Genomic DNA, 15,363 nt, shown 5'->3' with positions numbered 1-15,363 from the left:
GCTGCTTCTTTGTCATGAAATACAGCGTATCCTTCAAATATGATGACTTTTGCTGACGTACACTATTTAATCAGTGTTAACCCACTGTGTAAGGAGAGATGGCCCAATGCTCCCAAAATACTGCACTACATAGCACCTAAAACACTGGCTTTCATTTCTGTTTCTCATAGAGCACATGTAAAAATGACCATGTTCGCTAATGGTCTAAATTTGGTCTAAATTTTTCTTGCGCTCTTTCGAAAACACAGGATATCAATCACAAGTTAAAAATACTCGTGAGAACTTTTAATAAGGGTGTACAATTTGGACCCACATGAATGAAATTCATTAGTGAAATAATAGTGACACTTCTGTGACAAATGCTTTGCAGCCGATGGCGGTCCAGCAAAACTGGGCCTGCCTGGTCTTGTGTTATTAAATAATACATTTATTTAAATTAGTTACACTTTACAATAAAAAACAACATCTGTGTGCTAATTCATTTTTCTTGCCTAAGGCTCCTTTGAAAACAATTGTCTCGTCATGATTTATTTATTTATTATTTTTTAAGTCCTAACTCATCATCCACATGAGTTAACCGAGTGTCTTCAGTTATTTATTGGTCAGGTGTGGTATATGATTTAGCTCAAATATGAAAAGGATTCACTACAGCTCTTTATGGAGCTACAAAACCATTTCTCATTCATCTCGATACTCAACCTGTGATAAACTCACATCTATCCTTAGCTCAGGTCTTTTAGTGAACAAAGGGTTTTTTTCTGCTGCTGTGGGCCACTCTGTATAAAAGTGGACAGCTTGGGGACTTGGAAACACACACACACACACACACACAGCGAATAAGAGCCGCAGCTCATTGTGACAAATTGATGTTGCGGCACTTTCCTTTTCTGCAGCCTTTGCATAAAAGCGGCCGCACGATGTTCCACCGCGGAATTCAATTTCACAGTTCAGTTGGGTTGTTGATTACACTGCCAAATTCAGATTAATGTGCGTTTAACGAACATGGATCAGGAGACCCCTGGCTGACAGCCAGCCAGCGGTGCTGGAGAACGATAGCTGCACCCGCGCAGAGGGGTCCCGGGATCCTCTGTCCCGTGAGCGCTTCAGCACACGATGATTGATTAAAGGAGTCCGCGGGCGTAATTACACGCCCTGCTGTAACACCCAGCACCGCTGCACCAGCCTCCCTGCACTGGGCTGCTCATCATAAGGCATTTAAAAGGACTATCCGTGTCCTGTCATTCTGAATTTGTGTTGGGTGGGCGTGGTGGGGGTAATTTCATTTACCTCCCATCCTGACCCCACTGAGGCAGGGGAAGTGTCTTATGAGATTTGTTAAAAAAAGCAGCAAAACTGAAAGAAATTCCTGTCTATTTCTGTTAGACCCCTTGCAGATATAGAGCAATTCATATGTATATATATATGTGTGTGTGTGTATGTTTATATATGCTGTTGTCTCCAAATTCTGACCCTACCATCTGTGTGACTCAGCAGAAATCGAAATTCAACAGACCAGACTAGGTTTTCAACTGTAGTTTTGGTCATTTGGTCTGCCAACTGCAGCCTCAGCTTTCTGTTCTTGGCTGACAGACTTGTGGAACCTTTTTGCTGACCCATATCTGAATGCTTTTATGCATTGCAGTTCTGCCACATGTTTGGCTGATATGTGTGCTTGTGCACCAACCTCTTGACTCAAACTTTTATGCAGTTTCTTGGCAGTGGCGATATGGGGGTTTTGATTTTCCTGTCGTACCAGCATACAAACTGTTCTTTCTGTGAGGACTTGCAAATCTCTTCTTGGGGCTTTTACAGTTACTTGATTAACTTAAATAATTGCTTAAACTTAAACTTAATTGCTCTATTAAACATTGATGCAAACTTACTAGACAACATGGATCCAAGTTCTTAAGAATTATGCAGCTCAGATCTTACTCTTTGTGGTGCTTAATAGAGGTTGTGGTGTTTTCAGTAGTCATTCGCTAACTCTGCATCTAGTGTGCTGAGTCATCAGAGCTGGCATGTCTCTATTCCAGTGCCACAGGTGACTCTACATACAGAGAGTGGCGTGAATATGCTTTTCTTTATAGATTTGTACCATTTTGTATGTTTAGAAACTCCAGCAAAGGCTTTGAAGAAACAGAGGACAAATTCTTACATCGGTTAGACTGGTTTGGGGCTTCACTGAAGCATTGCTTGATAAATTGCATTGGCAAAATTGCCACGCATTAGCTGTGGTGGGTGTTCCCTTGGAAAGCTACAGCTCCTTGATAAATTAGGCTTTGAAAGTCGTCTTAGGATAATAATTAGGAAGTATTATTGCTGCCTTGTGGCCTAAATATGTTTGATTTATCTGTCATTAGAGAACATTTCTCTGCAGCAAAGCCTCCAGTACCGAATTAACACCTTAAATGTATTAACATCTGTAGTGTTGAAGTACCTCTTACATTACAAAATTTTCACCAGTCCGGATGGGTCATTGTGGCGTCCCACTCACTCCGTTTACATCTGGTTATTTCATACCATTTGAATCCAGAATATATTCTGATGAGATTCTAACCGCATGTAAAATCAGGTTCACAAGTATTTGGGCAGTGACATTTTTTTATCATTTTGTCTCAGTTCACCACCTCAGTGAATTGAAAATGAAGCAGACAAGCCCCACAAGAAGTCCCTGTAGCTACTGAAAAATACACTTTAGTGTGTAATAAGCCTTGGAGTGTCAAGGGGTTAATTCAGGGGGTTTACCAAAAATATAGCATTAACCATTAAACAGACATTTTTGCATAGTCCCTCTGTTTTCACAGTCTCAAAATGAATTGGACAAGCAAGGTTATGGTCAGGTGTGGTCTGTGCCCTCATTAGTTGACAAAAATGACAAATTAAGGGCATAAATGGTTGAGTTAAAGCACACCTTAATTGATTCATTTCAAATAAATATTGTCTAAATATTTATGGACCTGATTGTACATACAGTGAGCACACCGGTAGTCAAATGCATTTCTGATTAGTTGCTGACCGGCAGTATGCAAATATGTTTTTAAAAAAGCAACAATCTAATACTTTGTTCATGTTTTTCCCACTTTGACAAAAAAGGGCTGCAATTGTGTTACAAGTAGACGGCTATTTAGTTATTTCAATATGCAGCACGGGCATTATAATGTATTGTGATGTGACTTTTAGGCATGATTGTATTTATGGTTGTGTAACATTTGGCTGAAATGCATGTCAAAATAGATTATTACGGATTGAAATATCTTAAAAAAAGCATCTTGAAATTGTTCATGTTTGTATTTTTATGTGGATATCCAGATATTTGAGTATACCCAATTAATCATGAAAAACACCCTGGTGTGTGTGTGTGTGTCTTGAACAGAGTGACTATGACAGGATGTCACGGGATGGGAGTCCACAGGTGCCGGGAGCTGAAACGTACCCTCGCGGCCCACTTAAACTACCTCAGAGCCACGCCAAGCCCGGCTACCCGCCCAGCTTCCAGTACCCACCTGCCTTTCACTATAAACCCTCACCCTACCACCACCCCCCAACACAGCCCAGCCCTCCATATACCCCACAGGGGGCGCACTCCCAGCCCTCTTCACCTTACATCCCCCCCGGGGCATACCCCCCACCCAGCTGGGGCTCGGCCTCCGAGCAGCCACCCTCTCGGGTCTCTCATGAGCAGTTTCGGGCAGCACTGCAACTTGTGGTCAACCCTGGTGACCCACGGGAGTACCTGGACAACTTCCTGAAGATTGGCGAGGGCTCTACTGGCATTGTGTGCATCGCTACAGAGAAACATAGTGGCAAGCAGGTGGCTGTGAAAAAGATGGACCTGAGGAAACAGCAGCGACGTGAGCTGCTTTTCAATGAGGTGAGAAACAGTGTACTAAACAGAAATGGCTGCCGCTATAACTTGCACAAATTGCTATCCGTTAAACAGTTAAACTGTTTCAATTACAGGCATTTTTTACATAGTCTCTCCATTTTCACTGAATCACTGCCTTTACTGCAGCCACCTTCAGTCACTACTTGTTTGTGCTCTCAGTAATTGAAAAACACACTGAATTGAGTTGAGATCAATTGCCTTTGGAAGCTATTTTGCTTTTTTGCTGTTTTGGGTCACTATCCATCTACAGTAAAGCGTCATCCTATCAGTTTTGTAGTATTGACTGAATCTGAGTAGCTCTTTACACTTCAGAATTCATCCTGGTGCTTCTATCAGCAGTCATCAGGTAACACCAGTGACCCAGTTTCACTGGCAGCCATAGATGCTCATGCCATTACTGTGAAAAAATACATCAGTTGTCACTGTGCTGTTGTTTTGCTGCAGGTGGTGATTATGAGAGACTACCATCACGAGAACGTGGTGGACATGTATAATAGCTATTTGGTGGGAGACGAACTCTGGGTGGTGATGGAGTTCCTGGAAGGCGGAGCCTTGACAGACATTGTCACACACACAAGGTAATGATGGATAGCGAGACACATTTAAGACCACAGGTTAACATTAACCCCTCTAACTTGCCTTAACCTTAAACTGTGGGTGGTTCCAGACTCACTTTCATAGTTACATAACTTATGTATTGGTTTATTGTAAATTAAAGTTGCTGAATAAGTTGTAGTAGCTTCCCTAATTGATATATAAAACAAAATACAGAGAAAGTGCTTGTTAAAACATGTCTCATCTGTATGTAAAAGTAACTGAAATTAGCATTCATGTTGAAGAGTATCACTCAGTTTGTGGTGGAGGGGGGATGGGGGGGTGGTTTACACGTGAGCTCAATATTGGCAGGTAGGTAGTGGAAACTTGTTCTCAATAATTTCCAAAGTCTGGTGCTGCTGGGTTTTAAACAACACCCTGCGTGTCTATGCACACTTTAAAGTGTATGCATAATTACAGTCATTGGCATTGTACATCAGCTTCGCGTGGCACGGTGTTGGGTTCTAATTGCATGCTTTCAAGAGGATGGGCGCCCCCGTCTGCGTGGAAGCCGTGAGATCACTAGCAGAGTCTTCATTAGACTCCGAGGAGGTGTGAGCTCAGCTGCTTTCACTTTTTTAATTCCCTTTAGTTCAGTGCATCATGAGTTGTTTGACTTGCTAATAGAGAGCTGTGCAAAGCGCCTGTTGTCTCTCTGAGTGTAATGCTAATACGTTCTCTTTCACGCTTGGAGAGAAAGAGGGAGACGGGGGGGTGGGAGGCTGCAGACGGAGTAGAGTGCCGTTCTTTGTGTCCTGATGAATTATGATCTGATCAAAAGGCGGCAACAAAGCCCCTTCAGAGAGATATGATTGCTCGCAGTAAGCGAACAACACCCAAAGATTAGATCACAATTATAGTAAGAGAGAGACGAGGTAAGGGAGAGAGACGTATATCAGGTTACATTTCCACGATACAGTAGTCTCCGCAATTTTGGGAGAAGAAAAGAGCCCCTTACAAGTGAGGTGCTCTCACCGCTCTGCTGCATAACAGTACGGTTCTGTAGGAAGAGAGTGGCATTCTGAACAGAATGGAAATGGGAGCAGGTTTAGCTGATTGTGACGATAGTGATCACAGGGAAACCTGCTGTATTTTTGCTCTTGGTCGAAGGTGTGTTCTCCCCAGCTGTTTATTACTGAGCTAATGCCAAGAGAGATAATACACAGCGCCAAGCTGTGTTACAGTGTGTAGGATGTTCAAACAGCATGCAGATATCAATTAAAACCAGACTGAAATGAAGCTTGTGTACATTTGTTTTGCACAGGTGGGAGATAAATTGTAATAGATGTGTGTGTGTGTGGGGGGGGGGGGGGGGCTCTTTGTGAAGACAAATGTCCTCTTGATGGTAGAAAGTACATGATAAATTTTAGGGATGCATACTAATAACTGTTTATTTTATTATTGTGTGGTTTCAATTTCAGAGTGAAAACAAGGATGAAAACCATGAAAACAAGCATACATTGGCATACATACAAAAAAATCACATACACGTTATTGACAAAAGTATTGGGACACACCTCCTAATCATTAAATTTTGGTGTTTCATTTAGGTCCATTGCCACAGGTGTATAAAATCAAGCCCCTAGCCATGCAGTATTAAAGTAGTGAAAGAATGGGTGGTTCTGTAGAGCTCACTGAATTCCAGCCTGGTACTGTAATAGGATGCCACCACTGCAACTGTGAGTGGTATTATTGAAAAGTGGAAGCGTTTAGGAGGTACAGAAACTCAGCCATGAAATGACAGACCACAAAACGTTACAGAGCAGAGTTGCAGAGTGCTGACGCACATGCTGCATAAATCTGACTGCAGATTATAGATAACTTTAGATCTCCTCTGGCATTAATATAGGCAGAGCAGCTGTATGCAAGCCTTACATAACCAAGCACAATGCCAAGCGTTGGATGGAGTGGTGTAAAGCACACTGCCACTTCAAGGGTAACTTGTTAAGGGAAATCTTAATGCTTCAGCAGACCAAGGCATTTAGAACGATTGTGTGCTTCCAGGTTTGTGGAAGCAGTGTGGGGTTGGCCCTTTTCTGCCCCAGCATGTGCATCAGTCTATAAAGGCATGGTTGGGTGAGTTTGGTGTGGAAGAACTTGACTGGCCCGCACAGAGCCCTGACCTCAACCCCATTGAACACCTTTGGGATGAACTAGAACTGAGATTGTGAGCCAGGCCAATATTTGTGTCTGACCTTACAAATGCTCTTCTGGATGAATGCACCAAAATTCCCACAGACACACTCCACAGTCTTGTTGAAAGCCTTCCCAGAAGAGTGGAAGCTGTTAAAGCAGCAAACGGGGGTCAACTCTGTATGAATGCTTATGGATTTACAAAAGGATGTAATAAAAGCTCCTGTAAGTGTAATATGTAGGTGTCCCAATACTTTTGTACATGTAGTGCATGACACTGCTATACTATTGAAAGATGACAATAATCAGGATTCCTTTTAACTGCGTTAAGTCTGTTACATTTAGATTTAACCCTACATTATTTTATGCTCCACTATCCCATATTCCAGATGAGAGTTTATGGAGTACAACAGTTGCCTTGTATGTGTGTGTGCTTTTGATCAGAAGAAAGGAGAGAAGCAGAATGTTCATCTTTCCTTACTCAGTTCTTCTAAATGATGTTTTTCTTTAGCGCACATTTATGGAGATAATGAACAAATCGTGTCCTTCACACAATAGATTTGCCTACAGATGTACCCACCCAGCCACTGTGCATGCAGAAAGTGTAATTACGGGCACATACAGCCATTAAAACCCTCATCAGTAAGGGTAGCGGGTTTCTCTGGAATCCGGGGGCGTCCGCAAACAAATGCTACAACAATGAGTTCCTCTCGAGTGCAGCAGCAGGCCCGCAGGCCAGGCGGAGAGAAAGCGTGCGCGAGAGAGGACGAGTGGTGGAGAGCTGCCTCGACAGCTGGCCATCATGTTCACGCTCTACACACACTGGTCTGCTCATTCAGACGTGCTGCATCTTCTGCTGCCTGAACAAACACGGCCAGCCATTCTTCTGCTGCTATTGTTCTGGGGCTGTACAAGTTGTGGTAATGATTAGGTTGGTGTAATGCATTGATTAGTGTGCATGTGTGGGTGAGGGGAGTGATTTAACCCTCCAAGGCCCCATAGTTTTATACTACACTGTCAGTCAAATGAACTGCTTCCCACACATTCTTCTACTGCTGTCCACAGACCTCCTATAGTGGTTGCTTTGTTTTTTTCTTCCTTCTCCACACATTTCCCAACATAGTTCCGGAAGTTCTCAGTGGTGTTTAAATCTGGTGACTGGGTTAGGCTGCCGTGACTTGATGTGAACGTCCTTACACCTCAACACACTCCATAATTTGATTTGTCATTTTTAGCCACCCAAGAAAAGTAGTGTATCATAATGTAACATCTACATCTCACCAGTTCATGTCGATCTGACAGTGAAGATACTAAAGAACCTATACGTGGTACTGTACTGCATATTAAGCCATGTGATATATACACGTAAGAGTTTCAGGAGTTTGATAATGTCTGGAATGCTATGTTAATTCCAATCTGGTGGCTATTATCTTCTGTGAAGCTGATGTGCATGCAATTCCTCCCATATGGCGGCTCATCATGTTTGTTGTGTTTTCTGGCAGGATGAACGAAGAGCAGATTGCCACGGTGTGTCTATCCGTGTTAAAAGCCCTCTCATACCTCCACACGCAAGGCGTCATCCACAGAGACATAAAGAGTGACTCCATCCTTCTCACTAGCGATGGCAGGGTGAGGCTATGGCACATTTCCTGCTGCAGAATCTTCAATACAGCGGCATCTTAATCTCAAAGTGGTGCACAGGAATGGTGGGCAAAATGACGATGATAAGCGTGATATCTGAGTCCGATATCTGAGGCCGTTATAGCATTATTCCAACATTGTTTTAAAATGTCCCTTTTTTGTTACATATTATGTATTGTAAAAGCACCAAGTATGATCATATTTATGGTTACATTTGTTTCTATGTATATTTATGTTATTTCGTGCCCACCCTTAGCTCAAACCCAAAGTGTACGGATATTCCTGTATGTGCACATTTTCAAAATCAGTAACACAATAGACATAATGTATAGTAATATCATAAACAACAAAAAAACATCACATTTGTGAGGGCATTATTGCAGTGCACTGCAGGATAAAATCAACAAAACGCTATCAGCTCTTTCTGCAAACTCGTGAGCTGTTCAAGAAGAAAGTTCTCAAAAAGGCAACCTACGTGACATGGTTACATACAAGATTTCTTTAAACACAAAATGCTGCCACTAACACAGTAGTTTTTTTTTTTTTTTTACATTTATGTGTAATGTAAAAAACACATACACTTACCTAACCACCTGTCATTATCTAAATATTACAAATATGTCTGCGGAAGCAATGCCTTATGTGGTAGGACACAGAGCTAATGTGAAATCATTCAGAGTTTACTGTGTTCAACTCTGATTTTCAGAGAAATCTTATCGTTAAAGATGCAGTCCGGTGTTGGACAGTAACAGTGTGTGTACATCATGAGGAGAAAAGGCTGAATTGACCTGTCATTGTCTACTGCAGACCCTTAACTGTTTTTTTTGTCAGGCAGGAGAGGAAAAGTAATCAAGGCTAATTACCAAGTCAGGGAATGATGATTAATTAAATCTTTTCAACCAACTCCTAATTAGGTGAAAGGACATAAATTAGAGAGTGATTATGTGTTAATAAGCTGCACATTTTGCCCTACAAGACTCTATTGCCCAGAAGTATCCCATAATTGTTCCCTGATAGATTTTCGCCAGGTTTTTAATTCCTGGCGATGTGTCTCTTATTACACATCTTGTTCTTTGTAGTGAACGCTGCCTCTCTTTCTCATATCTATTTAGATAAAGCTCTCTGACTTTGGCTTCTGTGCCCAAGTCTCAAAAGAAGTTCCAAAGAGAAAATCCTTAGTGGGCACACCGTACTGGATGGCACCTGAGGTCATCTCTAGATTGCCATATGGCACTGAGGTATGTTTTTTTTTTTGTTTTTTTTGTAGATTTTACATTGTTAGTTGTATACATCTATGCTAAATTTCACCCCACCTTTTATCTGCTGTGGTTCATGTAACGTTCTAGAGTTTAACAGCTACACAGTGTCTAGAACATACAATGAGCAATAAACTGATATTTATATATATTACTTGTTCTTGTAGGTGGATATATGGTCTCTGGGGATCATGGTAATTGAGATGGTGGACGGGGAGCCACCCTACTTCAACGAGCCTCCACTGCAGGCCATGAGGAGAATACGGGACAACCTCCCTCCTCGGCTAAAAGAATCGCACAAGGTGAGGGCTTCAGAGGGCCAGTTATAATGTTTGTTTGGTTGTATGTTCCAAAAGGGTTCATCATTTATTTTTACATGGCCCTTTTCCAACCTCTCTATAGCTTTCACAATTAAACAGGCTGTTTTGGTGCTGCGCTTTTAAGACGAATAAAAGATCAATGTAAAATTTCATGACTGGCTGTCCTGCATTGGGCCTCATTCAAAAAGCCATCTGGGCTCCTTAAAACTGAATGAGCTGGTCTAAACTGTGGTATGCTGAGTAGGCATAGATATGTAAATGAACTGGTTCTTATGAAATCATAAAGAAATTAGGAGATTTTCTGTACAGGTTTTGTTTGGACTGGAGAGTAAACAGTGTTGCTTTTTTTTACTAGATCTAATTTTAGTATTATGAGCTGTATTAATATCAGAGCATTTCACTTCCCCTTTACCGTGTATGACTATGTATGTGACATTGAACCTGGTTATGCTTTAAGTAGTACGTTCTAAAACTGAACTATGCTCCTCAGGTATCGTCAGTGCTCCGAGCTTTTTTGGACCTGATGTTGGTGAGAGAACCTTCACAGCGCGCTACGGCACAAGAACTCCTCCAGCACCCCTTCCTCAAGCTCTCAGGCCCCCCCTCCTGTATAGTGCCTCTGATGAGGCACTACCGGCACCGCTGAGCTCTGGCCAGCAGGGCGGCTCCGAAACCTCACCTAGTGCAACATACCGAGATACCCGATCATGTGTTAACTTGTGGATAAAAAGACACTGACACCTGTAACCGTATGTAGTTTAGATGAAACAAAAGCAAACGAGAGCATCTATTAATACAAAACAATACGTAAACCAAGAATACCACAACGAGGTGGATCATATTATGGCCTCTAGTAGCACCGCTGGCTTCAGCGGTTGGTGTTCGACTCTGAGTCTTTATTAGACAGCTAGTGAAAACTCTGTGGGGGTGATGTGTCTGGTGCAGTTTCGTCTCTCTCTAGACTGTGCGTCCTGACTCCCCATCTAGAGTCGTGCTGTAGTAGCTGCAGACTAAAGCTTAGGGCAGGGCAGTGTGAAGCAGCGGTCAGCCAGCCAGGCTGAGGAGCTTACAGGCCTCAAGTGATCGATGGCCACTGGCCCCAGCCGGAGGAACACTGAAGACGGCATATTCACGGGGAGAGATAACGGGCTGGAGATGGAGGGGAGGGCCATGCGCTAGATTTAACTTTGGATAGAGGACGCGAGGCTGTTACACTACTGAGGGACAAACGTCTTTTTTCACGTTTCTTTTCTTCTCACACTAACAATGAAAATGTATTTTAGAGGAATTGTAAGTTTTTCTGTACAGTTTTGATAATCGGCAGTATTTTGTTGTGACGTAACCATTGTGATATGGGCAGTATTAAATAGAATCGACGAGTTTCTGCGAGAGATCTTTCCTACTGTTTATAATCCATTTTTGACTAAGAAATGAAAATATCCTCACTAAACACACCCTTAACTGTTGGAGAAACCTGAATATATTTATTTATCCTACATTTGTAGACAGAACTTCCAGTTGAAGAGCGGAGAGCGGTATTGCCAGAATTTTGTATGCTGTTTTAAAGTATTATTTATTTTTGAACTGAAGGTTTATTTTTCAGTAGTGTGGCCTTTTTCATTTTTGTTCTCGTTTTAAATACCTAAAAAGAAAACCGAAAAAGCGATGTTGGCTGTATCATCCAAGAAGGCTGTATCACACAAGCAATAATCCAACAGCTAATTATTATCGTGATATCAAACGCTTGTATGCAGTTTTTTGGTGATTGGAGGGAAGACATGCAGACGGTCTTTCATGTTAAACCACTGACACATGGCTACTACCTTTAAGACTTCATACTCATTCAAGAAGCACTCACCTGAAATCCTAGCAATATTGACTATTTGACACGACGCGTTCCCATTTCAGCATCTGATCTCCCTGTCTGTAAGTGGCACCACGTGTGTGACTCTGCCTCTGGCCCGGTTTTTCCCTTCCATTAGTCACTGTGATCTGTAAATACCGACATCAACGTGTCTGCTTCTGGCAAAACCTAACGGACGGTCAGCTCGAATGAGTATACCCTAACTGTAGTGTCGCTTGTACAGTGATCTTGCATGTGTCATCAGTAAACCTGGTTTCAATAAAAAAGAGGAAACACAAACGGCTGCATTTGAAGCGTGTTATTTCATTTGGGGATCGGTCTAGCGTGTAAATCTGTGACGTGCACAGAGCTTTCGGGTTAAGAATAGCATCGTCATTTGCACCATGTCAATTGGAAGTAGAATTAATATGTGATTTAAGGCTCAGCACATGATTCTCATTCAGACATTAGCATTTAGAAAAGGTGGAAACGAACCAGGGACTGAAGCAGGCACTGAGTCGATTTATTTTCTCACACGTTGTATGAAGCTTTATTTCACATTTTGTGTTATGATTTAAATGTGGCTTGAAATGCAGTTCAGCACTGTTTTATTGCAAACACCTGAAGTATACAGTACCTCACACAAAGTACCTTTTTTCTTTTTGAAAAAAATATGTAAAGTCGTTTTTCTAAACACACTAACATTCCTCAATAAATACAAGTTAAACGGTTACAATATACTGTGATTTTATGCATGTTAGCGTAACTATTTCCAGACCTCTCCTGGAGCAAGGTCAGTATTTACAGATGCCTTCCAATACGCAATGTAACCAGTCCTTCATTAAAGTAAATCTGAAAAGTGAGCTGCTGTTGGAGCTGAACAAATCCATACAGTGACTGAAGTTTACAGAGAATCAGCAGCCAAGTCTGTGTTCTCCTGACTGTTCTCATGCCTGTTCTCCTGACTGTGTTCTTTTGACTGTGTTCTCCTCACTGTGTTCTTCTGACTGGTCTCCTGACTGTGTTCTCCTCACTGTGTTCTTCTGACTGGTCTCCTGACTGTGTTCTCCTCACTGTGTTCTTCTGACTGGTCTCCTGACTGTGTTCTCCTCACTGTGTTCTTCTGACTGGTCTCCTGACTGTGTTCTCCTCACTGTGTTCTTCTGACTGGTCTCCTGACTGTGTTCTCCTCACTGTGTTCTTCTGACTGGTCTCCTGACTGTGTTCTCCTGACTGTGTTCTTCTGACTGGTCCCCTGACTGTGCTCTCCTCACTGTGTTTATCTGACTGGTCTCCTGACTGTGCTCTCCTCACTGTGTTTATCTGACTGGTCTCCTGACTGTGCTCTCCTCACTGTGTTTATCTGACTGGTCTCCTGACTGTGCTCTCCTCACTGTGTTTATCTGACTGGTCTCCTGACTGTGTTCTCCTCACTGTGTTCTTCTGACTGGTCTCCTGACTGTGTTCTTCTGACTGGTCTCCTGACTGTGTTCTCCTCACTGTGTTCTTCTGACTGGTCTCCTGACTGTGTTCTCCTCACTGTGTTCTTCTGACTGGTCTCCTGACTGTGTTCTCCTCACTGTGTTTATCTGACTGGTCTCCTGACTGTGTTCTCCTCACTGTGTTTATCTGACTGGTCTCCTGACTGTGTTCTCCTCACTGTGTTCTTCTGACTGGTCTCCTGACTGTGTTCTCCTCACTGTGTTTATCTGACTGGTCTCCTGACTGTGTTCTCCTCACTGTGTTCTTCTGACTGGTCTCCTGACTGTGTTCTCCTCACTGTGTTCTTCTGACTGGTCTCCTGACTGTGTTCTCCTCACTGTGTTCTTCTGACTGGTCTCCTGACTGTGTTCTCCTCACTGTGTTTATCTGACTGGTCTCCTGACTGTGTTCTCCTCACTGTGTTTATCTGACTGGTCTCCTGACTGTGTTCTCCTCACTGTGTTCTTCTGACTGGTCTCCTGACTGGGATCTCCTCACTGTGTTCTCCTCACTGTGTTCTTCTGACTGGTCTCCTGACTGTGTTCTCCTCACTGTGATCTCCTGACTGTGTTCTCCTGACTGTGTTCTTCTGACTGGTCTCCTGACTGTGTTCTCCTCACTGTGTTTATCTGACTGGTCTCCTGACTGTGCTCTCCTCACTGTGTTTATCTGACTGGTCTCCTGACTGTGTTCTCCTCACTGTGTTTATCTGACTGGTCTCCTGACTGTGCTCTCCTCACTGTGTTTATCTGACTGGTCTCCTGACTGTGTTCTCCTGACTGTGTTCTCCTCACTGTGTTCTCCTGACTGTGTTCTCCTGACTGTGCTCTCCTCACTGTGTTTATCTGACTGGTCTCCTGACTGTGTTCTCCTGACTGTGTTCTCCTCACTGTGTTCTCCTGACTGTGTTCTCCTGACTGTGTTCTGACTGGGTAAATCTAGATCTATTATATGTAGTCTAGACCAGATGATTAATTCACCTTGGCTCACATCGAAAACATAAATACTGTCCACCCCAAGGATGACAAAAGGCAACCATTATTGTTGATTGGATGTAAATGTATTTGATGGTATGTGTAATTGTCTTCCTGCGCTATTAACAGAACCAATACTTACAATACATATATACTACTCCACACTTAGTTCCGACCCCGCAATGTGATTGGCTGAGAGACGTTCTAGGCGTGTCAATATGGCACGATAATGGCACAGTTCTAGTGTTACTCCGCCACATACACCGGTAGCCATAACAAAGCAGCGACCTTATAATCATACTAGCATAAATAAAAAAGGACTACTGTAATTGTAATGAATTATAAAGATGTTTCACACTGCCTTTAAAAACACTTTTTGATTTGAAATGGATGGAAGGTTTAGCCAGTGATCAGGCTGAAACTTCCAAAGACAACTGAAACGAAAGCAAAGCTAAATGCTGGAGATTTCACACTGTTCCTCACACGGCGTCCCAAACCGCACCTAGGTACACTGAACACAGACCCGTGGGTTTAAAACAGAGTAAGTAAGTGGGTAGGGGTAGGGTACATCGTGTGGTTGGAGACACAGATTTAGATCAGCCAATCAGAAGGAGCATGATCTACCGCACCATGTAATGGAGAGACGGGTCATTTGAACACAGAGCGGGAAAATACCATCAAAGTTCAGCTCCACATTAAAAGTAAGCTCTTAATATTTAACAGATTTGGCTGTGTGTGCATCAATGGGGTTATTTGGAAATGATGAACTCTTCCTCGACTATTCTGACCGAAGTGCACAGCTGAAAGGCACTGAGGGTGCCGGACAGAATGGGACAGAAAGGGACTACTTTACCTGGCGGAATATTAAAAAACAAACACGTCGTCTTTTTTCAGTCAGTCCTCTTTATCCTCAAATCTAACACTAAACGGCGATAACGCAGCTGTGGTATAATCGCAGTAAAGCACTGGATGCGTACTGATCTTCTACGAGCACGAACCTCCAGTGTAGTATGGCTTAATTACATTATTGCTTTATTTTCCATAAAAAATAAACAAACCATTAAAATATTACTAATTATCAATCCCCTTTCTCTACGTGCACTTAGTCCCAACCACCCTTCCACAACATAGGTAGCGCTGATGTGGCCGTCCCTCATCCTAGAGATGATGGACATCAGGAAGCTGAAGGTGCGCTGTTGAGGTGGATAGCTGGATGACGCAAAGGCAGTGCCTT

The 15,363-nt window shown here is 42.7% G+C and overlaps 1 protein-coding gene across 5 annotated transcripts in view; it reads left to right on the top strand.

The window, feature by feature from the left end:
- The window catches only part of pak5 (p21 protein (Cdc42/Rac)-activated kinase 5), an 84,390-nt gene extending 72,417 nt beyond the window's left edge, over positions 1 to 11,973 (top strand). For all 5 annotated transcript variants that reach the window (XM_072683359.1, XM_072683373.1, XM_072683366.1 and 2 more), the window contains 6 exons: positions 3,374 to 3,871; positions 4,331 to 4,464; positions 8,116 to 8,242; positions 9,367 to 9,492; positions 9,678 to 9,812; positions 10,321 to 11,973. In XM_072683359.1, coding sequence (XP_072539460.1) covers positions 3,374 to 3,871; positions 4,331 to 4,464; positions 8,116 to 8,242; positions 9,367 to 9,492; positions 9,678 to 9,812; positions 10,321 to 10,476 — 1,176 coding nt within the window. In that variant the 3' untranslated portion in view covers positions 10,477 to 11,973. The remainder of the gene's footprint in view (positions 1 to 3,373; positions 3,872 to 4,330; positions 4,465 to 8,115; positions 8,243 to 9,366; positions 9,493 to 9,677; positions 9,813 to 10,320) is intronic.
- The last annotated feature ends 3,390 nt before the right edge of the window (positions 11,974 to 15,363 follow it).

Source organism: Salminus brasiliensis, chromosome 1, assembly GCF_030463535.1.
Source record: "Salminus brasiliensis chromosome 1, fSalBra1.hap2, whole genome shotgun sequence".
NCBI lineage: Eukaryota > Metazoa > Chordata > Actinopteri > Characiformes > Bryconidae > Salminus > Salminus brasiliensis.
This window is presented reverse-complemented; position numbering and strand designations above follow the sequence as displayed.